This window comes from Cervus elaphus, chromosome 29 (assembly GCF_910594005.1).
Source record: "Cervus elaphus chromosome 29, mCerEla1.1, whole genome shotgun sequence".
Classification (NCBI taxonomy): domain Eukaryota; kingdom Metazoa; phylum Chordata; class Mammalia; order Artiodactyla; family Cervidae; genus Cervus; species Cervus elaphus.
In genome coordinates, this window is record NC_057843.1 from 27,293,469 (window position 1) to 27,319,510 (window position 26,042).

The following is a 26,042-nucleotide window of genomic DNA, read 5'->3' on the forward strand; positions in this document are numbered from 1 at the left end:
AAATGTTAACCTCTTAGAGATTAAAATGGTATTCTAGGACCCAGAGCTCCTAAAAGCTGACCACTTGATGCTATTATAATTTGGATCCTAAGGGGAGTTGGGGCAAGAGACTGGAGTTCTCAAAACAATTAGCTTTGCAATTTAGGGCTCACTTGGCTTTCTCCCAAAATCAAAGAATAAGGCTTCTTTAATTTTTTTTCACTTGTAAAATTGCTTCAAATTAATATTTGAAAATTTAAAAATATCCAGGACAAGACTGGAAATAGTGAAATAGAAGGCTTTCTTTTAGACTGTTTTCATACAAATTTTTAATTGTTTTACTCTGCGAAGTAGGTGGCTTTGAAAAATCATTCCATTTGGCTCGCTTTTCATTTTATTGAATAGCTATAAGCTTCACACCACCGTGCCCGAACAGCTATTTGATGGAGTCTACTGGACATCAGGGCCTGAAGTGTTCGAGCATATTCCTGTGGAAACCACCTAAGTCACTTGAATTTGGCTTTTAAAGAAAGTTATGTTTAAAAAAAGTTGTGGAAAACTAAGAACTATAAACTATCACTGAGAGCCAATTTTCTAGGATCAGTGAAAAGCACTTTTATACTCCAACATTAAGAAAAAAAAGTATCTGAATATGTTCTTATTTCTATGACCTTCACAGAAAATATTGGAAGTGAAGTCTGTAGAATTACAGGTTTACATTTATTTTAATTTATTTGAAGGTTTGGGGAGTAATTCCTGTTATTAAAAATTGAAATAAAAAAATAGTTATTCACATTTCATTTGATAGATGCAAGTTCTTTTATAACCACCCCTCACACACTACCAGTACTATTTTATACATTTGAAAACTGAATTTTATAAAGGGCATTACTTTGTTCTTTAAGTTAGCAATGTAGTTAAAACTATATATTACTTCACCTTTATTACATATTTTGCATTACATTTTATACTTATTTTACATTTACATTACATACTTACATTAATGAACCACAAATATGCCAGCTGTTGTCCTTATGGTGATTCTGTTCTTGTCAGAAATGAGTTTTCTTCACACTGACTTATGTATCTTGTGGCTTAGCCACTACTTTCCTTTGAAAAGCTATAGATTCTATCAAAGTGTTGATTGAAATTATATCCAGGCCTTAACTTTTCCTTTGTCTTATAGCCAGAAAATTACCAGTTTAAGCTTCTGTTTCTGGCATTTTAAAGAAATCCAGGTAAATTATTTTTCCTCAGTAACCTAATTCACAGTTTAAGAAGCTCTTATAGTATGAATTTCTACCCCCCCTCTTTTTTAACTAGAATGCATATTGAACCCCATGGACAGAGGAGCCTGGCAGGCTATGGTCCTTAGGGTAGCAAGGAGTCAAACGCAACTGAAGCAACTTAGCACACACACACATCCATATTGTGCGGTTAACCTATTCTTTTTCCCAATAAAATTCTGTATACTAAAAAGAGGTTAATTTACTTGTTTGCTTTTTCTCTTTTCCTCCAGACCTTTTACAAAACAAAAAATAGTCTTTTCTTTGTAGATGCCCTTATAATATTATTGTGTTTGCTGTTCTTTGACCCCCTTTCAAAGTCGATACACTTGTCCTTGGTATCCAAAGGGATTTGGTTCCAGGACCTGTACAGATATCAGAATCCATAGATGCTCAAGTCCCTTATATAAAATGCTGTAGTATTTGTATATAACCTATGCACATCCTCCCAAATTTGCCATATATTTTCATTATCTCTTGATTACTTGTAATACCTAATGCAATGTAAATCATTGTAAGTGTAATGTAAATGCTGTGTAAGCAGTCTTAGAGTATGGAAAATTCAGGTTTTGCCTTTTGGAAATTTATGGAATATTTTGTATGTGGATATTTTCCATCTATAGTTGGTTGAGTCCATGGATCAGTACCCATTGATATGGAGGACGACGGGCTGTACCGTATCTTTTCGTATAGCTAGAAGACCCTAAATCTCGCACATGGATCTCAAACTTAGTGATCTGTACTATGATTCTCATAATGTCTATTCATTACGATCCAGTCTCTGCACCTTGATATTAAGCTTGTTTTCTTTAATACACTAAATCTCATACTGATTTTACCTAGGAATCCATTGGATGCCCCCAAATAATACTTGAAGTTGTAGGAAAGGGAATAAATTATGCAACTTTAGTCAGTGCCTGCTCAGCTAGCAGCCCCACCTCACTTCCTAAACTGCCATAATTACCTTCCCCCACTGTTTTCAGAGGAATGTTAAAGAGCAAAACATCTTTTAAGAATACTGACTTGAAAACTGACTGTTAGGCCAGAGAGAACAGGGGCAGGCCACACCACACCAGACCAGCCAGAAATCACTTTCACTAGTGGTCTTAGAAGAGTCTAAAAGTCTGTACTACAGTGGTAGAAGTTAGTCCAGAGAGGAGGGATAGATCCTGGGGAGCTGCAGTGGAAACATTCACAGGCACTCATTTTGAATGTTCATGATGTGTAAAATTCAATGGAAAAGCAACAACAAAATAAAAATTTTTAACTCTAGCATAACCTCAACTATATAGAATTATATAGTTGGACCATAAAGAAGGCTGAGTGCCAAAAGACTTTTAACTGTGGTGTTGGAGAAGGCTCTTGAGAGTCCCTTGGACTGCAAGGAGATCAAACCAGTCAATCCTAAAGAAATCAGCCCTGAACATTCATTGGAAGAAGTGATGCTGAAGTTGAAACTCCAGTACTTTGGCCACCTGATGCAAAGAACTGACTCGTTGGGAAAGACTCTGATGCTGGGAAAGATTGAAGGCAGGAGGAGATGGTTGGATGGCATCACCTAGTAGATGGACATGAGTTGGAGCAAACTCCAAGAGATGGTGAAGGACAGGGAAGCCTGGCATGCTGCAGTCCATGGGGTCGCAAAGAGTCAGACACAACTGAAAGATTGAACAACAACAACAATATAGAATTATGGATTGAAGAAAATAGATGCAGCTACATCAACGTGTAGGCAAATAGTGCCTTTGGTTGGTGGGATTACGTATGTTGTCTTCTGCTTGTTTTTCTTGAATTAATATTTTTTTCATTGAGCATCTATGACATCATTAAAAAAAATACAACAGGAAAGGTTTGATTTTCAAGCGTTTTGGCAGAGTTTCTTAGGCTTCCCTTTCACAGTAAAGAGGTCAAGGACATGTTTGGAGTTTAGGGCAGAGCTTGGGTAGAACTCAACTTACAGGTTAGGGGTGGCCTGTGTAGTGCATGAGTAGTTGGATTGCTGGAGGCGGATGACCACAGGTGGACAGCTGGAGAGGTGGTGCCTCTGGACTCCTGATGGATCCCAGGCATCTCAGTTGATTTCCCGTCCAAATCCTCCAGACCCAAAAATCTCAGTCATCCTGTAACTCTGACTCATCTTCACTTCAAGCATATGTTTTCTTCCCCATACTTGTTAGCTTGGTCTCAATTCTTTGTTCTCCTTTTCTTTCTCCTTGTACTGTGGTAGCGGTCTTCATGCTATTGGCTTGCTTGCCCCCAAAAGAATTTTGAAAAAGCCATCCTAATATTTTCATATATTAAGTATCTTGCCAAGGTCATAAGCAAGTTGGTGGCACAGTTAGCATTTGGACCCTTGGTGTCTGGCTTTAGAAACTCTGTTCTCAGTCTGGAGGAACCATGAGCACTCTTTAAACATCGGGAACTTTAAGTCATTGCTCTCAGTCATTGTTTTTTCTCCTTAACTCTTGTTTCCAGTTCACCGTCTCCAAATAACATTTATTACCAAAAATGAAATCATATGTTCATTGGAAAGTCTTTTATCATTCATGCCTGCAGGGAAAATTTTAAAAGTAAGATAATATATCTATAAACGGAAATTTTATTGTTTAGTTTTGATCATGAAGAGGAATAAGATCAAAGTAACATAAGTATTACAAATTTTCCTAACTTAGTAAATGTAAAGTGAATTTTTGTCAGAAATGCATCTGCCAATAAAATGGATAGGGCAATGAATTGTTTTCTTCCCTGATTAGTTCATGTGTCAGTAAATGAATAGATCTTATTGTAAGAAAGAGAAAATGTACACTCTCAATTCCTTCCCCAGTTTTGCAGATCTAAGTGCTTGGGCACCTCTTCACATGAATAGGTGCGACTGGAAACTATCACATTGTCATTCGGTTCTTAGGAATCATTTCAGATAATGTGCCAACAGTCACAGAGTGATCAGTTAGTTTTGTTAAGAGAGAAGAAATGCAAGTCATCCACCTTATTACTCAGACGTTGTTAGTCATTTACTTTCTCAATTTCTGTACTAACAAGACATGATGAATTCCTGTTCATAAATTTAGCCATGTATATTTCATTTAGAGGCATATCATTTTTTATTGTATACACCATAAAGATTGAGAAAAAAAAATACTATGTTATTCAAATGACTTCTGCAATATATCTTTTTTTTTAAAGGAGATACTTTTATTACTGCAGATTTAGCTATCATAATTGATGAAAATTTCCACCAGTGCTCATGGTCAAATCAGGCTGCCAAATCAGATTTAATTATCATTGAAAAAAAATGAACTCACATTTCAATTCAAATGAATGTCTTAATATACATTTTGAGAAATATTAATAAGAATCAATAAATTATGGGCTGCATGTCATAGGATAGTTTGTTAAACAGTCCAGAATAAAATGTGGAGCTAATAAAGTTAACTTACCAAGTATACAATAGAAATGCTATTTCTCATTACTTAATTACTAATGATGTGCTATAAAGTATAACTTTTTTTATGAAGTGAGGAATATGTTAAAATTCAAAATATTACTTTGATAATGCAGTTGGTTTCATCTGTGTATCACTGTCTGGTGTTAGACTTGAGGAACAAGATAGATAAGACTCATATTTTATAAAAATATGGTCAAATTTATAATGTATTTAATGAAAGGAGTTATATATTGCTTAAAATGAAGTGCTTTGGCATTTAGATCATAGTTTATTGTAATTTTATCTCTATTAAGAGGATGTAGAAATATTCAAAACTTTATAAGATGCAAATGGTGCTTAATCATAACAAAAATAAATATTTTGATAGTACTTGATTAAATGGGTAGTAATTACCTTATTAAATAATAAACATTGTTTCTGAAAGACATCATGTAAAATTCATATCCAAAGGTTTTATTCAGTGTAGCTAACAAATTTCATAGGTCTGAGAAAATATTCAAACTGAATTTAAAAGAGTGGGCATCACATGTGCTTGGGGGCTTTACTTCCCAGGTGGTGACACCTCCTGGGGGTGAGTATCAGGAATAATTGAAAAGAATGGAGGGAAAAGCCATTTTCAGCACTGGACATTTTTGCTTTGCTCTCATAGGATACTTTCTAAAAAGTGATACATTATCATATATAAGAATTCAAGAGGTGACTGCATGACTGTTGCCCCATTTTACATAATGTCTGAATTCTGAATATTTCAGCATAGACCCAAATATCAGGTTCTAGTTACCCTTTACTTTCATAATCAGGAAAAGAGGGCCCTTGCCTAGGTTCTTGGTGCTTCTATTAATCATTAAACAAGGCTTCACAAAGCAGTTCAAATTGGCCATTATTTTGGCACCCAGGAGAGCTTTACACCCTAGGCCAGTGCACTAAGTCAAGGCAGAGTGTGCCTTTATTTGGTCAAGAAGAAAGGGTATAGTTTTCAAAGGAGGATTGAGGGTGGATAATCTGCATGGATGGGCTTCCCTGGCGTTTCAATAGTAAAGAATCCACCTGCCAATACAGGTGACGTGGGTTTGATCCCTGGGTTGGGAAGATCCCCTGGAGAAGGAAATGGCAACCCACTCCAGTAATCTTGTCTGGGAAATCTCATGGACTGAGGAGCCTGGTGGGTTACAGTCCATGGCATTGCAATGAGTCAGACATGACCGAGTGACTAAACAACAGTCTCCATCGACAGGCAGGTCTGTTCTCAGGGGAATTCATTTTGGGAAAGAATAAATATGGGATTTCAGGATCTGGAAGCTGAGTCCATGTGTCTGCATATCTCTGAAAGGCCCGTGCATACCCCAGGTTTATGCAGATCATCATTTGAGGTCCAGGGGCTTCCCTGGTGGCTCAAATGGTAAAGAATCTGCCTGCAATGCAAGAGAGACATGAGTTTGATCCCTGGTTTGGGAAGATCCTGGAGAAAGGAATGGCTATCCACTCCAGTAGTCTTGTCTGGAGAATCCCATGGATAGAAGAGCTTAGCGGGCTACAGTCCTTGGGATCGCAGAGTCAGACACAATTCAGCGACTAACACACACACACACAAACATACACACACACGCGTCAAGGCATCTCACAGTAGAGCATTGCAAACATTTCCTATCCTATTCACTTAGCTCTCGGTCATCTTGCCCTTTGACTCATCTCTTTGGTTTTCAGTGATGTGTATGTATTAGGGGTGTATATCAGAATCACCTGTGGTAATTTTTCTTTTTTAAAAAAGTATTATTTATTTATTTGACTGTATCCAGCCAGTCATAGTTGTGACACGCAGGATCTTCGTTGCGGCATGCAGGAGCTGTAGTTGCAGTGCGCAGGCTTCTCTCTAGTTGAGGCATGTGGGATCCAGAGCACTTGGGCTCGGTAATTAAACGGCACCCAGCTTAGTTGCCCCATGGCCTGTGGGATCTCAGTTCCCGCACTAGGGATGGGACTCACATCCCCTGCATTGCATGGCCAATTCTCAACCCCTGAGCCACCAGGGAAGTCCCAGTAGTTTTTCAAATGAACCTCGACCATCTCCCTTTCAACCCTCTTCTTTAGGGGTTGTGGCTGTGAGCCAAGTTGCCCCAGCTGACAACTGTTCCTTTAAATAAACCTCTGGACTCTCATCGGAGTTTTACATCTAAAATTATGTCATTTTAATCTTATGAAATATTTAGTATTTTCTATAGCCTATTAACCAGGAATAAAATTATAACCTTTCCAGAGGTTTTGGCTTGCAGTGTTAAGGTTTCTTTCAGACTGCTTGTCTGACTTTTCTGTATCCATCTTCCACTTGTTGGCCGCGGGTTTGACACATCCACTGGATATTCATTTCTCTTAAACACATCTCATTAGGGCTGTGGTTCTCAAAGTATGGTCCTTGGCCAGCAGGATCAGTGTCTTGTGGAGGCTTGTTAGAAATTCTGTTTCTTGGCCCCCACCCCTGACCCAATGAATCAGAAACTCCGGGGGAGGGTGGCCCAGTGATCTGATCTATGTTTTAACAAGCCCTTTTAGCTGATTCTGAGACACACAGTGTTTGAGAATCCCTGCCTTAGTTCCATCTACCTGGACTGCCACCCTCCTTTCTTGCTTGCCAGTATCTTATAAGACTGTGCCTCCCCTGCCGAGTCGCCCTTTCTTCTGTGTCCGTCAGTACTTCATCACATCTCTTTTATAGCATAGACGACGAGAGCATCTGGATGCAGCGCCTGCCTTGGGGATGAGTTGTTAAGTGCCAGTGAGTAAATGCATGTATGCATGAATGAAGGAGAAGAGCGCGTTAGGAGGAGTGGTGATCAATAAGGTCAGCTGCTATGGCGAGATCATGGAGAATAATGAAGGGAAAAGCGATCGGATTTTGTAGGAAGGCAGGTGTTGGTGACCTTTGAAATGCTTGCTTCAGCAGAGTGATGGGCAGGAAGCCCAGACTGCTGGCAGTTAGGGACTTCCAGCATGATGAAGACTTGCAGGTTACTAGAGTTGCTTATTGACTGTTTATCTGAACATGCAGTAGCAATAGAATTTCTGGGGAGAAATAACTAAGTGACCTTAGGCCAGTTACTGACCCTCACGGAACTTGTAGGCAGTAATGTCTTGTGTTCTTAATCTTTTTAAAGGATTAAACAAGATCATTGTGACCTTAGAATGATGCCTGCCTGACATTTAGTTAGTACTTAAATGGTCATTTCCTTTACTCCTCCCCCCATACAACAATTATTTTTATTTATTAATGTTGTTGATGGTGTCCATCAGCCTTGGCAAATTTGTGTGAGATATAAAATTGTTAGGGATACCTTCATTCCAGTCACTGGAGATATTGTGAATTGCATTTGGCCTGGAACTAACATACCTTTAGTTGAACTGCTGACAGCTTATTTGAAATACATGTTATCTAGCTGAGAGAATACCCCCAAAAGGTAGTTGTCTTAGTTAAGGCTCTTAGATACAAATTACAGAATCCTACTTCCAGCAGACATAGGAAGAGAGAAAGGGAGAGAGAGTTTGTTGGCTCCTGTAACTGAAACATAACTGTGTCTTCTGCAACTGTATCTTCTGGTTCAAACAGCGTTGTCAGTCTTTAGTCTTTCTCCAGCCATTCTGCAGCCCACCTGTCCTCTACGTGACTCTCATTCCCAAGCATATTTGACAACTACCGATTTCAAGGAGGGAGAACTCCCCACAGTTCTAACTGAAACCCTGGATTCAATATCGCTCTTCAGACTTAGGTCACTTGCCCTTTCTTAAACTGGTTTTTGTGGCCAAGGAACTGGATGGTACTGGTTTTCCAGGCCTGGCTTCAGAAATATTCCATTCTATGAAATAAATGGTACTGAGTGTACAAGAAGAGGGGCTCCCTGAAGGGAAATGTGGTTTCTGTACCCAGAATGAAGGGGAAGCACAGCGGGAGGAACAATTGATATCATCTCATTGTATAGAAAAGTGCTTTTCAAACTGTGCTTCTGAGAACTCTAGGGGTCCCAGTGAGATGCTTAAACAGGAAGGGAAGAGATAGTAACTCATAGTGGGAAGTTGTCAAATTCATGTCCACTCAAGCTTTACCAAGAGTAGCTTTACTTTCATATATTTTTATGTCCAATTTCCGGTAAAGATTTCATTTGAAAATGGAATTTTGGCGAAACAGTTGGTATAGGACAGTCTTAACAGAGGGTTGGCCCATAGCTCATAAAGGTAGGAGACCATCTTTTCCCACTCCATCCTGCTGAACAAGTTCTTGCCCTGCTTCTCCTTCATTCCTATTGGCTCAAATTTCTAACCTGCCTAAATTCCAGTCTTGAGTCCCCCACAATCAGACATAGGAAGAGCATAACCTTAGGCAGAGTCCAGTTCTCAGTTTACTGTTACTATGACAATTTTAAAAATCATTACTTAACCCTTTGCTGACCAAGGAGACATCCCCCTAAAGCTGTTGACAACTTGGTGACTCAATACCATCCACCAGTTATAAAGCAGAAAGTTTTGATTTCATTTAAGACATTTGAGCATAATCTTTGATGATGTGTTTATGTTGAAATTTGCACTTGACATCAGCAAGCTAGGCAGTTTAATTTTTCCAGCCTTCCTCTATGGCTCATCTCCTTGATAACTGCTGCTTAAATCACACACTAGGAGCTTTTTCCTTATCAAATATTGACTTTTTTAACTGTTTGGCCCACCCTTTTATTTTTCATATCAGAACCCAAAATGTAAGCCAGGCACTTATTTGTGTAAATAAAATTATATTGGAACACAGACATGCCCATTAGTTTAAGTTTGCTTTTCTCTCTATAATAGCAGAGGTGAGTAGTTGTGAAACTGGAGGCAAGGCCCATAAAAAATATTTACAGTCTAGCCCTTTACACAAAAACTTGTTGACTTCTACTGTCTAGTTATGTGGCTTACAACAGAATTCCTACTTCTGAACATGCTAAACAATCAGTAATGTCCTTTTATTTTCTTAAAAAATATTTGTCCAGTTATTTATGAATGCATGGTCTTAGTTGTAGCATACAGGCTCAGTAGTTGCAGCACATGCATCCCCACGGCATGCGGGATCTTCGTTTCCTAAGACCACAGATGGAATCTACATCCCCTGTGTTGGAAGACAGATGCTTAACCACTGAACCACCAGGGAAGTCCCCAGTAATGTCCTTTGAGTACTCTTGCTCTCTGATGGTCTCATAAGTGTATCTAGGGAAACACTTCTGCCTTATCTGTTCTACCTGTGCTTTTTCAATTCTTTGAACAACCTCTCTTTGTACCCTCAACAGTTTAGTCCTCTTCATCCTCTAAAACTGCCAGCCCTTTTTAAGGAGTGGGAAGAGAGAGGGGTGAAACTTTACACCTGGCCCTAGAACACATTGGTACACACCCCTACATATATTCAATGTGTAGATAACAAGGCACCAGTCACATGGACAGAAATCAGGTCTGGTTTCACTTTATGCCCCCTCTACCCAACCCTCCTGGATTTCATACTTGCTGTGGTCACAGCAGTGTATTTTGTGAAGGGTCTGATACGAGGAGTTTGATAAAGGGGAAGGGAGGAGGAGCAGAGTCCACCCAAGCTGGATGCTGGATTCTGTAAGCAGAGCAGCCACTGTTCAGAAGAGGAGTGGTTAAGCTGTACTTGAAGAAGAGCAGGGGTGATAATGCCTCTTTCCTGCCATCTAAATGCCCTGTGGAGGGAGAGAAGACTTCAGTCCCTAGGCTTCTGAATCCCTTATCTTTCCCAAACGTTAAATTAATTTTTAAAGCTATTTATTCAAAGTTGACTTAACCACTAGAATAGGAAAGATCAGACAAATCAGCTGCAAGAAATGAAGTATGAGGAAACCCGAACTCTTTGACAAAGTATTCCTGGGAGTAAATGTGTTGAATGAAGCCAGCGGGTAAATGATAAGGGCCTTTACACTGTGGATGTAAGAAGGCAATTTATCAAGAGTACATGAACTCTCCAGTGACCACAAGTCAGGAGGAAACGAGAGTGGAGGAGGAGCCCTGAAAAAATACACTTGAAACACGGAAAATTGTGTGTGTGTGTGTGTACTTTTAAATACTCATATTAATATGCAGAAATACCAGTGTATTAAAAGAGGAGCTGCTCAGCGTGTGCACCTATGGCAGCCTGCACTGCTCAGGGAGAAGCTATTGGGAAGAGTGATTGAGGCATTCAACCAGACAGTGATTAGAACTTGCAGAAACCTTGGGTGCTTGCATGTAGAATTAGGCAGATTTGAGCCCGGCAGTTGTTGTCTGATGCCCATTTAGGTGAGCGTCTCAGGCTCACGTGTTTCTCTCTTGAAATCTCTAGAAGGTCATATCTGTATAATTCTGGCAGCTGACCCAGTGCTTTTGCCTTCTGTTCGGTTCAAAGGACCTCTCATTCATTATCGCAGTCATCTTTGCAGCATCTCTTTGAGCCCTGTGGATGGGACAGTATCTTAATGGGTCACTCTAGAGAAACTGAGTTAAAATGTCATTTATCTGCAGTAGGATTCTCAGTAACTCAGATAAGGATGGGGATGAGAATGTACAGCCTTATCTGGCTTTCAGAGCTAGGGCAGAAATGTGGTTTCTCAAATTTGAGGCGAGGACAGCCTAATTATTGAAATATTAGTTCCATTGAACATAGTTACTCTGAGAATGGTCATCCTCAGTTTTCTGTGCTGAGATGATGTAGCTGAAATACACAGAAATTCTCATACTTTGATTTTAGTCATTTTTTTCTGTTTTCATCTCATACTAAACCCTTTATCACAGCTGTTAATAAAGTACCTATTTATGACTTGAATTTCTTATTTTGTTTGTTTGTTTCTTCTGAATAACTTAGAGAGCACTAAACGAACAAGTAAACAGCAAGAGGGGAATTTTGGAGAACTGAGTCTTGGAATAATTCCTCTTAGCTAATTCAGCTTAAGGTACATGACCAGCCCCCATCTTCCCCCAGAGGTCAGCTTTCCTTATTCCCTCTGGATTAACCTCTTACCCCTAGAAGTCCAAAGAACACCCTCCTCTTCCTCTTCAAGCCATCCAGGTATCTGAAGGGGTGAATCTCTACTCAGAAAAGTGATGCTGGTTGAACGTGCAGTTGGGGCCTGAGTTGGCAATTGTGAAAGTGTTCCTCCTTTTGCTGCAGGGACAGGGGACACCATGGTAACTTGGGTTGAGCCATAGTTGAATTAGCAAATTAATCGGGTTTTTAAGTGCCAGCCACAGTCATTTAGAAGCCTCCGCGGTGGCTCTTCCTGCAAACCAAGTGTCTTTTGTGTTTGTTGTTGTCTGCAATTTATAAACACATGGAATACAAAAACACAAACAAGTCAGGAGGAGGTGGGAAGAGCACTATGTACATTACACTGTCCTGTCTCGGTTATCATCCAGGTACAGAAATGGAGACCCAACCCCCCATAACTTCCAGTAACTGGCTTCTCCTTTCTTTTATCTCCGCCCTCTCCTTTTCCTCTCTGCCTTCCCGCTGCCCCTGGACCTCCGGCGGGACCACCACAGCCTTGGATAAGCTCAGCACGCAGCACCTGTACCACCCCACCCAGGTGGAGATCGTGCAGTCCAACGTGGTGTTCGACATCAGCAGTCTGATGCTCTACGGCACGCAGGCAGTGCCCGTGCGGCTCAAGATCCTACTGGACCGTCTGTTCAGCGTCCTGAAGCAAGAGGAAGTGCTCCACATCCTGCATGGCCTGGGCTGGACGCTGCGCGACTACGTCCGGGGGTACATCCTTCAGGTAGGGGGAGGCGCCCGGGCGGTGTCTGGGGCCAGCTGGAGGAGGGCTGGGGTAGGAGCCCTGGGCCAATCCTGCCCTCCCTCCCAGCCCCTGCAGGCCCAGGCATGCATGCCCCATTCTGGTTAACGGGGTCCTTCTGGCGGGCTGGGCAGGGGATTGGAAAGCAGGGACTGTGTGCCAGCCAGCCAGCCGGCACCCAGGCTCCGTGGTGAACGTCAGAAGGGAGATGGTGGTCTGTTGCTTAGGGTTGCTCTGTTTGCATTCTTCTGAATTCAGTTCCCTCTCCCTACAATATGGGCCTCCCAGCTTCCCTGAGTCTTCTGGAAGCCTCCTCTGAAAGGGAGGGCTCAGAGGTGGGTGATGGGTGTGCAGCAGTCTGAGACTGCTCTTCATCTGGGTTTAGCAGAGTTCATTCTCACACTTAACCTGGTAGGTTTGGTACTTCTTTGGTGGTCTCTGCACCCTAACCATTTATTGCTTCTTCATCCAAATCAGAGGAAAAACTGTGTAACCTCTGTAATAAACTCCCTGCTTTTGTAACCAGTAAACCCTTGCATTCCAAAACCTGCAGACCTGGTTATAGACTTGGCCTTCACAGCAGCTGTTCCTCCAGCTTGAGCCCCTTCTTTGTGTCAAGGGCATCTCGGGTCTGGTAAGGGACTTTTCTGAAGGCCGGCAGCCTCCACTCCCCTTAACCCTAGGCTCCTCGCCTTTTCTGTCTGTTTTATTTTTATTCTTTTTGCCGTATCTCCTAAGTCGTTATGCATTGTGTACTTTGCCTCTGAAATGTTTTTATGGCCATCTGTCTTCCTACAACCCTTGAAGGGTAAATGTTGAAAGCGGCATGTTGGGAGACCCCAGGATCCAAAAAGACCACACTGGACGATGAAGAGATACTCCCTCTTGCCAAAGGAGATCGCAGTTGGAGAAGGTAGAATCTGAAGCAATGTTTTGAAATTTCTCATGGGGAATAATACCAGGAGAACTGACCCCTTCAAAAAAAAAAAGGTTTTTGTTCTGCCAGCCTTGTTGATTCCCCAAACCAGCCTGTGATGTGTGTAAGGCTGCCAGCTTGGTGTGTAATGAGTGAGGGTTGAGGGGGATCGAATTTCGCCCTTGCTTTAACCTGGCTTGAACACACACACATTCCTATCGTTCTCCCGTGTGGTACCACCAGGTCTTAGCCAGGGCAATTGAGCAGACCAGGGGCCTGCGTGGAAGTAAAGAAAGAGGGAAGGTAGGAGAAGGTAGTATCACCTGTCTGCTCCAATGACTGCTTAGTTAGCGTTGAATCATTTTGTAGTGAGATGTCAACTTGGAAGGCATGGGGAATTTGGCCCTCAGAAGATGAGATGATGCTGATAATAGGAATAATTATATATTACGTTTTCAGTTTATAGAAGACTTTCACAAGCATTATCTCATATGCCTCGGGAGGGGGACATTTCACTGGGGTGAGTGGAGAGTTAAGTCTTGGGTGGTCAGGGGGGCCGGAGGGGGCCCAGGGTCCAGGAGGAAGAGGCCAGAAAGAACAAGTGTGGAAGCAGTTTCACAGTCCCTGCTCCTGCCAGCCTAGAGATGCACACGGTGCCTTGTCTTTCTCTAGTGGTTTCCACATAGGATTGTTAATGTCCGTTTGGGATGGATTTTACCCTACAGGAAGGAACAAACCTCTTGCAGCATTTTGAATGGAACTGTCAGCGGCTAAGCACTCTCCTTTATTAAAAAATTGCAGTAATATTCCCCAACCTGGTCCCATTTTACTGCCTCCACTGTGATGCTTAGTTCTGTCACCAGTGCTTTACTTTTGTTCTCTGTGTCTGTTTTTGCCTAAGTTATCTGGACCATACGTATGGCCTCTTTATGGACGTACGTAGATGCGTGCATGACTGTGATGATTCGCCATCATGACAACCCAGTGTACCGTGGCATTTTGATGGCAATGAATACAGAGTCTGCTAGTTGTTCTGGGTGTAATCCTATTGTTCTGCCTTGAACAGTGCCTGTTCTGTGTTTTATTTGAAATTACTACTTAGGTGTTTATTTTTTTCAGTATTTCAACATAACTCTAGGGCAGGCATATAAAACATACTCCACATTTTGTTCTGTGTGAAGGCCTCAGATTTAAAAATACGAATTACAAGAGAAATGAGATTTCAGAGGAAAATTCAACAAAGCCATTAACTAATATTTATAGTCTCTAATTTGGGGGTGAAGTACTACGTAGAAGAAACACTTTCAATTATTGTGATTCTTAAATTATAGGTAATTTTCATTAATTTCATGGCAATTTTGACAAAGTCTCAAATTTAATATAATCTTTTTTCTCAGTTTAAAATTGACATTTTGAGAAAATTGCAGATGATTTTTACATTAGAGGAACACTATGTTTAGTTTCTGTCTTGTTTTATTGGTAGGATTGATGTAATATGAATTTTATTTAAATGATGCTTTTTGTTATTCAGCATTTTTCATCTACTTGTTTCTTGTGAAAACAATTCTCAGTTTAAGAAAAAAGCAAGAAGTTGAAGCACATAGCGCTGTTACTTATGTAGTGAGACAATGATCATTTCATTTAAAAAAAAAATAGGCTATTTAGAAATACACCTTTTTTTCTCTCAAGCCATGTTGTTTGATTATTGGCCAGTATTTTTAAAATTATATATAGTAATGATAAGGTATGTTCAGAAGACTTTGAATATAATTGCATGTAACATATTTGAGCAGGTAGACTATAAAATGTTCATCCAAAGGTTGTGGAAACCTATAATGCACTATTAGTGTACAAGTCATTTTATCTGGCTAAAACTCAATTGTCTTGTAGCCCTCAAGGCATCAATTTTAGCATTATTGCTCTCAACAACAGTATATTGAATATTATGTCAGTTAAAGGAGAATAATTATCAAGGCAAGTTAGGGTGGCTGTTAGTCTTACCACATATTGACTTGGTTAGCAGTTGGCTATAGATTGTGTTACCGGGCAAATGAAGATGTACTGTAAGTTGAACTGGTAAAGCCAGGATATTAATTTAACTCTCTCTGGGTCCAAACCTACATCCCTCATGTATAAACACAGCCACTTCTGGTTTCAGAAATACTTTTGAATGGGGAAAAAGTATCTACAGCAGTATCTGATCTGATTTTGAATTTTTGGATGTGGGGGAAAGAGGGGCTGGCTGTTCGAAACTGTCCTTTGCAAGCATGTTTGAAGAGGTTATTAAAAGAGAAAGGGAGATGATAGTAGTGCCACAGATTTATTTAAAAGACTGGCAATTTTTTTAAGAATCCTGTACTGTTTCTGTAAAATTGCGTTTCACTTATACGATTATCTGTGTGATTCATAAGCTAACCAGCAGGCTGTAAACTACAGAGCATGATGTGGATTTCAGTGAGTTAAGAATCCAGATGGTATCTTAAAGGTGAAGAACCCAGTATTCTCCAGTATACCAATTAAAGTGTTCATTCAGAAAGTGCCAGAAAAGTGAAGCAAATTTTAGGCATTTTCCCACACAACAGAAAAAGGAAGAAATAGGCAATCTGATCCTAAAAAAGCAACATGAGATTTTTTTTTTTTCTGCTGCTGAAGAGTCATTCTTATTTCAAGTCTATATCTCATGGTAGATCTATTGACAAGGGCTAAAAGCAGTATCCTGTTCTTTTCCCATTTTCCCTGACTATGTATGACCCAGGAAGTGAGAATATGGGTGTTTATCACTGTTGAATTTAATCATTTAAAAAATCAAGTGTTCACACAGTCTCTTTGGCAGTTTGAACGTGTAACTGACTTGCCTGGGCTCATACGCCAGCCCATGTGTGGAAATCTCCTCCTTTGCAAAATGAGTCCTGCCAGAATTCAGGGAGCCATATCAGACACTCCAAGTAATTAGCCGAGGTGTCAGCAGCCTGGTGAGAGAACGAACAGTGATGCCCATTTCAAATCAGCTGTGTCTTGAAACAATCAGAACTAATAGAACAATCAACCCTCTAGGAGAACATTTCCTCGAATATCTGGGCCCAATGATCTTGGAGGTCCAACTTAAGCATTGGGAGGAACTCCACTCTGGAACCTTTCCTTAGAGTCTTGTGATAGTTCAGTTCAGTTCAGTTCAGTCACTCAGTCGTGTCCGACTCTTTGTGACCTCATGGACTGAAGTATGCCAGACCTCCCTTTCCATCACCAATTCCCGGAGTTTATTCAAATTCATGTCCATTGAGTCGGTGATGCCATCCAACCATCTCATCCTGTGTTGTCTCCTTCTCCTCCCACCTTCAATCTTTTCCAACATCAGGGTTTTTTCAAATGAGTCAGTTCTTGGTATCAGGTGGCCAAAGTATTGGAGTTTTAGCTTCAACTCAGTTTTTCACAATGAATATTCAGGACTGATTTCCTTTAGGATGAACTGGCTAGATCTCCTTGAAGTCCAAGGGACTCTCAAGAGTATTCTCCAACACCATGGTTCAAACGCATCAATACTTCAGTGCTCAGCTTTCTTTATAGTCCAACTCTCACATCCATATATGACTACAGGAGAAAACCGTAGCTTTGACTACACAGACCTTTGTTGGCAAAATAATGTCTCTGCTTTTTAGTATGATGTTTAGGTTGGTCATAACTTTTCTTCCAAGGAGCAAGTGTCTTTTAATTTCATGGCTGCAGTCACCATCTGCAGTGATTTTGGAGCCCAAAAAAGTAAAGTCTGTCACTCTTTCCACTGTTTCCCCATCTCTTTGCCATGAAGTGATGGGATCGGATGCCATGATCTTAGTTTTCTGAATGTTGAATTTTAAGCCAACTTTTTCACTCTCCTCTTTCACTTTCATCAAGAGACTCTTTAGTTCTTCTTTGCTTTCTACCGTAAGAGTGGTGTCATCTTCATATCTGAGGTTATTGATATTTCTCCCGGCAACCTTGATTCCAGGCCTTGTGATAATATTAGCGTAATAAAGGCTCTGAGAAGTTCTGAAGCAAGTGATTTGCAAGGTTAGATAAGTAACTTCTACTAACTTTGTTCACTTCATAGCCTCTTTCTGTGTAACTCATCAGAAATCTTCCATTCCTGAACACACTCAATTCTTCTTCATTTTGGGGCACCTGCACGTGTGGGTTCTTCTGCCGGGACTCTCTTACTCATTAGTTGCCCACCAGAGTCCCACTTTTTCACAGAGACCTTATTCAGTCCCGCTTAACCCATGTAGGTCTTTTCTCACATGGTTGTCTCTCAGAATTCTGTATCCCTCAAGCTCCAGTGCAATTTAAAATAAGTCAATGGTTAAAATGTTTTTTCCTGGCTTCCTCTCTCAGAAACGCCATGAAGCCAGGGTACTCAATACATACTTGTTAAATGAATGGGTAAAAAATTCTGCTTCGCTTGACGTAACTTGATGTTTCACTGGAACCCATGGCATATCCAGTGACTTCACTTGATACAATGGCCTTTCATCTTTCTTTAGGTGTCCTGGGGACCAAAGGCTGTAACAGCAGCTGGGCCACTGAGGGCAGGAAAAAGAGAAACAGAAGCTCCACCCCCCAACACTCCCTAGCTAGTGGTCTGTGTCGACTATATCATGTGCCAAGAGTGTTTTGTGGTATCCATGTAGTAGGCAGCATCAATATTAAGCAAACGCTTGGATTTAAACAGCCCTTTGTGGAGCAAGTTCACATACATTTGCTCTTTGAATCCTCTCTGTCATGCCACCCTCTTGTAGGAATTGCCAGTGAATTAACTTTTGTAGTTGTTGAAGCTCAAAGAGGTCAAGTGACTTTTCCTTGATCACAGAAGCTGTTAATTAGCAAAACTTCCAGAGAATTAAGAACCATTTACCTCTTGTTCATCACTGTAACCTGCCTCCCAGCCTGGCACGTAATGCTGCTGCTGCTGCGAAGTCACTTCAGTCGTGTCCAACTCTGTGCGACCCCACAGATGGCAACCCACCAGGCTCCCCAACCCCTGGGATTCTCCAGGCAAGAACACTGGAGTGGGTTGCCATCTCCTTTTCCAGTGCGTGAAAGTGAAAAGTGAAAGTGAAGTCACTCAGTCATGTCTGACTCTTAGTGACCCCATGGACCGCAGCCTACCAGGCTCCTCCATCTGTGGGATTTTCCAGGCAAGAGTACTGGAGTGGGGTGCCATTGCCTTCTCTGCTAGCATGTAATAGTGCTTGCTAAGTACTGGATGGAGGAAATTTTGAAATCTGATTCCAATGTGGGTCTCTGACTCTGTGAGCAGTAAGACTATCAAGCTGTAATATGTGACTGTCTTGTAGCTCAAAGTGGTGTGGTGTGGGGAGCATAGAAGGCTGGAGAAATATTCAGTAGTGAAATTAGGTGAAATTGGTTCTGTTTTGGGTTCCTTTTCTTGCCTATTTCCTGATATTTCACCTGTATCAGCTTCCCTTTGTTTTCTGATTTCCATGACCCAAACTTTTCCTCTAGATCTAATGCTTAATAATGCTTCATTGTCAATGCTCATCTTTAACTAACCTTTCCAGGGATACATGCCTTTTGTAGTTGAGTGTAAAAAACCGAAGGTTTTATACCTAATTAGTAAGATTTCAACTATATCATGTGGCAAGAGTGGAGCAGAGACAAAGTAGCTCTTTCCTGGTTCATAGAAGGATATCAGGTTGGATGGTAAAGGAGGAACTGGGTGCTGGGTAAGAAGATTGGGCCAAAGTCTCGGTCCTGCCACCGATTATTTATGTGAACATGGAAAATGTGCCATTCTTAGCCACGGTTTCTTCATCTCTTAAGTATAACCCTTCATCTCTTAAGTATAACCCTTTATACTTCTCTTGCTTTTTGGATGGTGAAACGATGAAATAATGTGGATGAAATCACGTTGTAAACCCTAGTTCCAGTTGGTACTTTCATTTACATCTGTACATACAGTTGGGTCTCTCCAGTTATAGCTGGACAGTGTCCATTCCAGGCTCAACATGTTTCTCTGTAGATGTCAGATGCTTAGTAAAAGATAGGAAGTACGTTTTAGCCATTAGTTATTATCACTGGGATAAATGCTAGTTCTTATAGTAAATAAACCGTAAAATCCTCATGGGCTAACACAGTAGGAATTTCTTTCTCCTTCTCAGCCGATGTCCTGGGTGGTGAGTTCTTTCTTCCCTGGGGTGATTTGAGGGCTAACTTAGAGCCTTTCTGGTGGCTCAGATGATAAAGAATCCGCCTGCAGTGCAGGAGATGTGGGTTCGATACCTGGGTCTGGAAGATCCCCTGGAGAAGGGAATGGCAACCCACTCCAGTATTCTTGCCTAGAGAATTTCACGGACAGAGGAGCCTGGTGGGCTCCATGGGGAGTCCATGGGGTCACAGAGTTAGCGAAATGACTGACTGACTAACACTTCGCTTAAAAAAAAATTTTTTTTTTAAGGGCTTCTGCCATTTTATGGCTCTGCCTCTCTCTGGGAGTATAGCTTCCTCTTCCTATACTGGCAGCCCCGAGAGAGTGTGGGTGGAGGGGCGGTGGGGAACATTTTCATGGACCAGGCCTGAAAGTGGGTCACTTCGCTCCACATGTCGCTAATGAGAGCTTATGTCTGATTCGGGCCCTGTGATTGGGGGGAGCTGGGACCCCGGTCCCGCCGAGCAGTCGCTCCCGGTGGTGCCTCCGCCCCTGCAGAAGGCCCGCGGGTCAGTGCCCCTCTTGTGTGTGGTGCCCACATTCTGCCTGCTTTGTAAACAGCTAAGCCAGGGAAACTTTGGGCAGAAGATGAGTGTAGTTAAGGCAAATGTGTGCGTTTGAATCCTGGATCCAGGTCTTACTAGACGTGTGAAAATAGAGCCTCAGACTGGGCTCCCTCGCCTGTAAAGCAGGAATACTCACTACCTCATGGGTTTATTGTGAAGATAAAATAAGATGATGCACATGAAGCCTTTAGTCATGCTGCTTGCTCAATATCCAGTAACTGTTAACTGTTAACATGGTGATGAAGAAGACAGTGATATGGGCTGCTCTAGACTGTTGCCGGCCTGACCATCTTAGTGCTGTGTGTATAAAGCAGATTTAAATCCTGAATGTTTTGCATTCCGCCATGACTCTTAGAACAGGGTGTCTTCCCAACCAGTCAGGTGAAAAGGTAGATAGTATTCAATTGTACATAAATAATACATACATACCTGTGCATGTACATACACACACACAGACTTGCATGTGTGTATGTACATGGTACATGTGTGATTACAAGTAAGAGACAGGAGAGGATCTTGACAAAGATTTTGGACTTTGGAGTGAAACAGACATGGGTATGAACCTTGGTTTACCTCCTGATAGCTCTATTACCTAAGATAGATTATTTAACATATTTGTACCTTAGTGTCTTCATCTGTAACGGTTGATGAAATGATATGTATAAAGTCCTTAGTGCAATAAGTAGACCACAGCACTCTTATTGATACTAACCATTACTACATTGTGTGTGAATATACATGTGAGCTTTTTTTGAGTAATGACTTATTCCATTTATGACTATTATTTTATTACCTTTGCATTTCTCGATTTCATCAACTCTTTCAATACCCTTCCAAGCACCTGGCACAGAATGAATGAATTCTTGGTGAATTTATTTAAATGGTTAGAGTCTCTGGGCTTTCACTCCATTGCATGAAGTAAAATTTACTTAAAATAGGCACCCTTTTTAATGGCTATTATCTGACCTGAGAGATTTCTGAGGAAATTTCTGAAACAGAAAGAAAAATGGATCTAGGTATACATTCATTTAGGTAGTCCTTCAAATAGCCAGTTGTATTGATAAATTACTCTGTGCTGAGTACACAAGAAAAGATCTCTCAGGAAGCCTTCATTCACATGGAGAAACATCTATTAATAAATCATAGGCATTAAGCTCAAAGCTATAAGAAGGTACAGATAGGAGGAATTATTTGATTTCAACTAAAGATCAGATTATCACCACCATCATGTAAGGGGTCTTTGCATCATTTCCACAATATGTAAATCTTTCAGGCAAGAAGGATTGCAGGTGTGAATGGTCAAGATCCCCCCCTGTCTTTGGCAAGGATATACAAAAGTAGATGGTTCAGGACCATGTACTATATTTATGGTGTCTGATTTCCCGACTGCTTGGACTATTCTACAGACATTATCCCAGCGATCCTCCTTACCTCCCTATTAGAGAGAGAGTTTCAGAGACTATTATCCCTGGTTCTAAAGTCATCGTAGCTAAAGGCCTCTCAGGCAGGGTCAGAGCTGGAAAAGGAATACAGGGATTTTTGAAACCTTGGCCAAAGCTCTTAACTATTTGAACAGCAGTGAAAATAAACACCTTATATCCAAGGACGTAGCTTGATGTTTTGTACTCAGAGCTAAAATAAAAATACTCCTCCCTTTACCCTTGCAAAGCAGAAATAGCTCACCAAATTCTAAAGTGGAATGCAGCAACTACCAGAAGAGGATTTGTGCCCGTGGGAGGTGGAGGGAGGGTTTGTGTATTGCACAAAAGGAGCAGAAATGAGCCCAGGTCTCACTGGCTATTTGCTGTGGTAAGAACCAATTCAGATTTACTTGAAATTGATATTCTCTGTGATGACATCAGTTAAACCCTGTGATCTCCAGAACAGCATTCTTACAATGCTCCTTGTTGAATCTAAAGTGGAAAGTTGTTGGGTTTTCTTAAAATAGAAAATGTAGTCTGAGCTTTGAGTCCAGACCTCAGTTCTACAACCAATTAGTTCTCTAGTCTTGCAGAAAGGAAATAGTTTCTGTAAGCCTCATTTTCCTGACGATACCTTCATGATGGAGTTTTGAGGATAAAAGGAAGTAGTTTGTTAAATTCATCTCCTCCAGGGGATCTTCCTGACACAGGGATCAAACCCGCGCTGTTATGTCTCCTACACTGGGGCGGGTTCTTTACCACGAGCGCCCCCTGGGATGCCCCAGTGCTCAGCATGCTGTGCTGGGCTTAGTTGCCCAGTTGTGTCTGACTTTTTGTGACCCCATGGACTGTAGCCTGCCAGGCTCCTCTGTCCATGCGGATTCTCCAGGCAAGAATATTGGAGTGGGTTGCCTAGATCCTCCTCCAGCTTTCTTCCGAACCCAGGGATCGAGCCCAGGTCTCCCACATTGCAGGTGATTCTTTACCATCTGAGTCACCAAGGAAGCCCAAGAACACTGGAGTGGGCAGCCTATCCCATCTCCAGGGGATCTTCCTGACCCAGGAATCGAACCGGAGTCTCGTGCATTGCAGGCGGGTTCTTAACCACCTGAGCTACCAGGGAAGCTCCAGTGCTCAGTATGCTGCTGCTGCTGCTAAGTCGCTCCGCCGTCCCTGGGATTCTCCAGGCAAGAACACTGGAGTGGGTTGCCATTTCCTTCTCCAATGCATGAAAGTGAAAAGTGAAAGTGAAGTCGCTCAGTCGTGTCCAACACTTAGCGACCCCATGGACTGCAGTCCATGGGAGTTTCCAGGCAAGAGTACTGGAGTGGGATGCCATTGCCTTCTCCATAGTGCTCAGTATAGTATGTGTTAATTCCTGAAGGCAAGCAGTTTTCCAATTCTGCACCCACCAAAACTTAAGTTCCTAGAGCATCAGAGCTTTGTCATTCTTCTACATGTCCATGTATTTTCTTTGAGCTACAGTGTCCTCCAGTGTTTTCGCTCAGTTTGACAGAAGGGGCCGGTGGAGAATGAGAGGGCCTTGCACAGGAACTGAGCTCTATCATGACTATAGCAGAAATCATGGGTAGGTTCTCAAGACCCGATGGTAGCCTTCCATCTGTTTCTTTGGAGTGACCTACATTTCAGATGCTCATACGTAAGATCACAAAGAGCTATGAAAAGTAGAAAGTAAGATGAGGATCTATGCAGGTTTCTGGAAGCTTTTGTTATATCTGCACAGATGGGACAAACATAAATAAAGATATACTTATTTGATTCATGCATGATAGCCATGGAGGTATTGCCAGCAGCAGCTGGAAAGTAGAATGCGGGCCAATACATTTGCTAGCAGAATTAAAGTGACCGCTGCCAAATTGAATTACTCTAGGAAGACCTGTTGAAAGAGGAGATTCTTCAGAAAGAAGAGAGATATTGTTACCTAGTAGAAGGGATGGAACAAACTTTTTTCCATGCAGGAAAGTGCTGTGTTGTAGAGAACTGTGGGAGAGAGCTCCATTGAGCTGAGGTGTTGGTGAGTGTGGTTAGACCAAGCCCGGACCTGTTGATCGGAAGCTCTTTTTCATTCACCTGGTCTTTACATCCCCTTCCGTTTCTAAGGGGAGTGACTGGTGATTCTGTTGGTTCACAGACCTGACATTTGTTGCTAATAACCCTCCAATTTAAAAAGGTGGATCACTGACTAGCAGCTTCCAGAACAATTGTTTTAGAAACTGCCCACTGAGGTCCTGTTGCTACTGAAGGAGTATTTTCATTTGTTGGTGGCAACTCAGTGACCTCTTGTGCCCCCCTGCCCTGCCCCCTCTCTGTATTTCAGTCCGGGTGGACCTGAAACAAGGGACTTGCAGTGTGTAGTTCTGTTTCAATAGCGCGATGCTTTGCATGGCCACAACAGACCATGTTACATAAGACCCCAGATTAAGAAAAGGGGATATTGACTGGCACGCGTTTACTGTCCAAAGCTCGTCTGCAATTTACTGTGTATTTCTCACTTCTAGTCCCCAGAAAAGCATTTTTTTAGAGACTCTGAGAACTGAAGGTCCTGTCTGTAAGGAGAGGTTTCCTTGTTCTCGTATAATTTTCTCTCTTTAACAAAGCCATAATAATAGTGTCAGAGGCAGCTTTCTAGTTAGTATGAGTAATGTGGTTACTGTATTTTCTATTTTTATTTTAATATGTTTTTCCTGCTGTGGATTTTTTTTTTTCATTTTTGGTTTTAAAAATAGCAGTTGAGTAAATGCGGTATTTCGAGACTGGTGCTCAGTGCATGCTCTTTGGGAGGCGATTCTGAAGGAATACTGTCTACAACAGGCAGTTTTTCCCCCAGATCCTTAGTTGAATAAGTAGGAGAATGTTTGGAGTACAGACCACTGAAGATATTGGCTTATGGTCAGGTTAGGCCAGGCTTCAGAGACATTGACATTTAAACCATAGAGTATCTATCCCAGAGGTTCTTGCCTCTAGAGTATCCGTCAATATTAAGCCTGTTTATTTTATGGTGTGTTGATAAGACACAGAATTAGGTAGCTGGGGATGCTCCTTAAATTGGTTCATTCATTTGCTTCTTTTTAAAGTGTGCACGCAGGTTTAGAATTTTAAATTAACAACAAAGCACTCTGAAATTCCCCTTGAAAGAGTAATTAAGAGCTCCTTGTCTCTGTGTCCTGTCGTCTCTGCCAGAATAAGAGTTCACGCTGAGTATATTCCATTGAGTCAGCCATCATTCCATCACCGGCAGGAATCGCTTTTCCACGTATTGACATGTGAGGGAATGTCTGCTTGCAGTAGCCATGGGCTTGTGCCAGATTTCGAGATCCATAGGGGCAGAGCTGGGAGCTTTTCAATTCTGAATCAGAGATCCAATTCATAATAGCTGAGCCAGGGAAACCGGGTTGAATCTGTGGCCAAAACCACGGCAAAAAAAACTCCTTTTTTCCCCTTTCCCTTTTTGCAGTGCTTTATTGCTTTAAAATATGAGTGCCTCTGTCCATTGATTCTCCGGTGACTTTACATTGGATTCAAATTGTGGTCTCTTAGGTGAAAAGGTCAGTGTTTTATTCATGTAGCCCCACATCGATGGAGATTAACTGAGAAGCAGTACAAGACATTTGGATCCTGCCAGACCTAGGGCACCTGAAAGAAGTTTCTTTCTTTTCTCCCTAGCTTTCATTCTGCCTGCTACAGAAGAGGATGGCCCTGTCTTCTGGGAGTGGGGGAGGGTTTTGATTGGCTGTGTGTTAACTGCCTCAAATCCATGGCCATAGGGTGAGTGAGAACCCCTGAGAATCAAACATGTCATCTATGTAGCATCACCTGATTTAGTGCTTTTCCTCAAGTCTGAGGTGTCTCCAGGGGCCTTTTTTCCCCTTGCAGCACTGATCTTTCAATGAGGTGCTAGTGTCTGTCCTGAGCAATAACAAGGAAAAACCATGAAGTGTGAACAGCTCTTATTAGAGGGGTAAATGTCATTAACGCCTTTGTAGCCTTCTCTGCAATCTGAATGCTCTTGTCAAGAGAGTGACTTACTGAAGCCTCCTGTAAAATCGTATACATGGAATCTAAGAGGCTGAAGTTTCACATTTTAATTAAGCAAGATCATTAGCTTCCTTTGCTTATGCATTTTTGTAGTCGATTAAGCTTGCGTCTGGACAACCTTCTCCAATAAGGCTTTCAAAAATGCACCTACAAAAATTATTTTAAAAATTTGAGAAATACTCAATTTACTTTAAATCAAAGTTTTAGGTAATTCTTGGTGTTTGTCGGGAGTAGATGCTTCTGTTTTAATTTTATGGAGACTCATGCATTCATGTACCTGATCATAATATGCATGTTTTCATATGTGGTGTGAGAAATATTAGCATTTTAATTTGATGAGTAGGTCCGCTGGATTAATAAAAAAATCTTCAAGCATAT

General features: G+C 41.5%; 1 protein-coding gene across 17 annotated transcripts in view; it reads left to right on the plus strand.

Moving 5' to 3' along the window:
* The window catches only part of BNC2 (basonuclin 2), a 470,587-nt gene that overhangs the window by 315,140 nt on the left and 129,405 nt on the right, over nucleotides 1–26,042 (plus strand). For all 17 annotated transcript variants that reach the window (XM_043890869.1, XM_043890870.1, XM_043890872.1 and 14 more), the window contains one exon: nucleotides 12,250–12,485. In XM_043890869.1, the coding sequence (XP_043746804.1) occupies nucleotides 12,250–12,485 (236 nt within the window). The remainder of the gene's footprint in view (nucleotides 1–12,249; nucleotides 12,486–26,042) is intronic.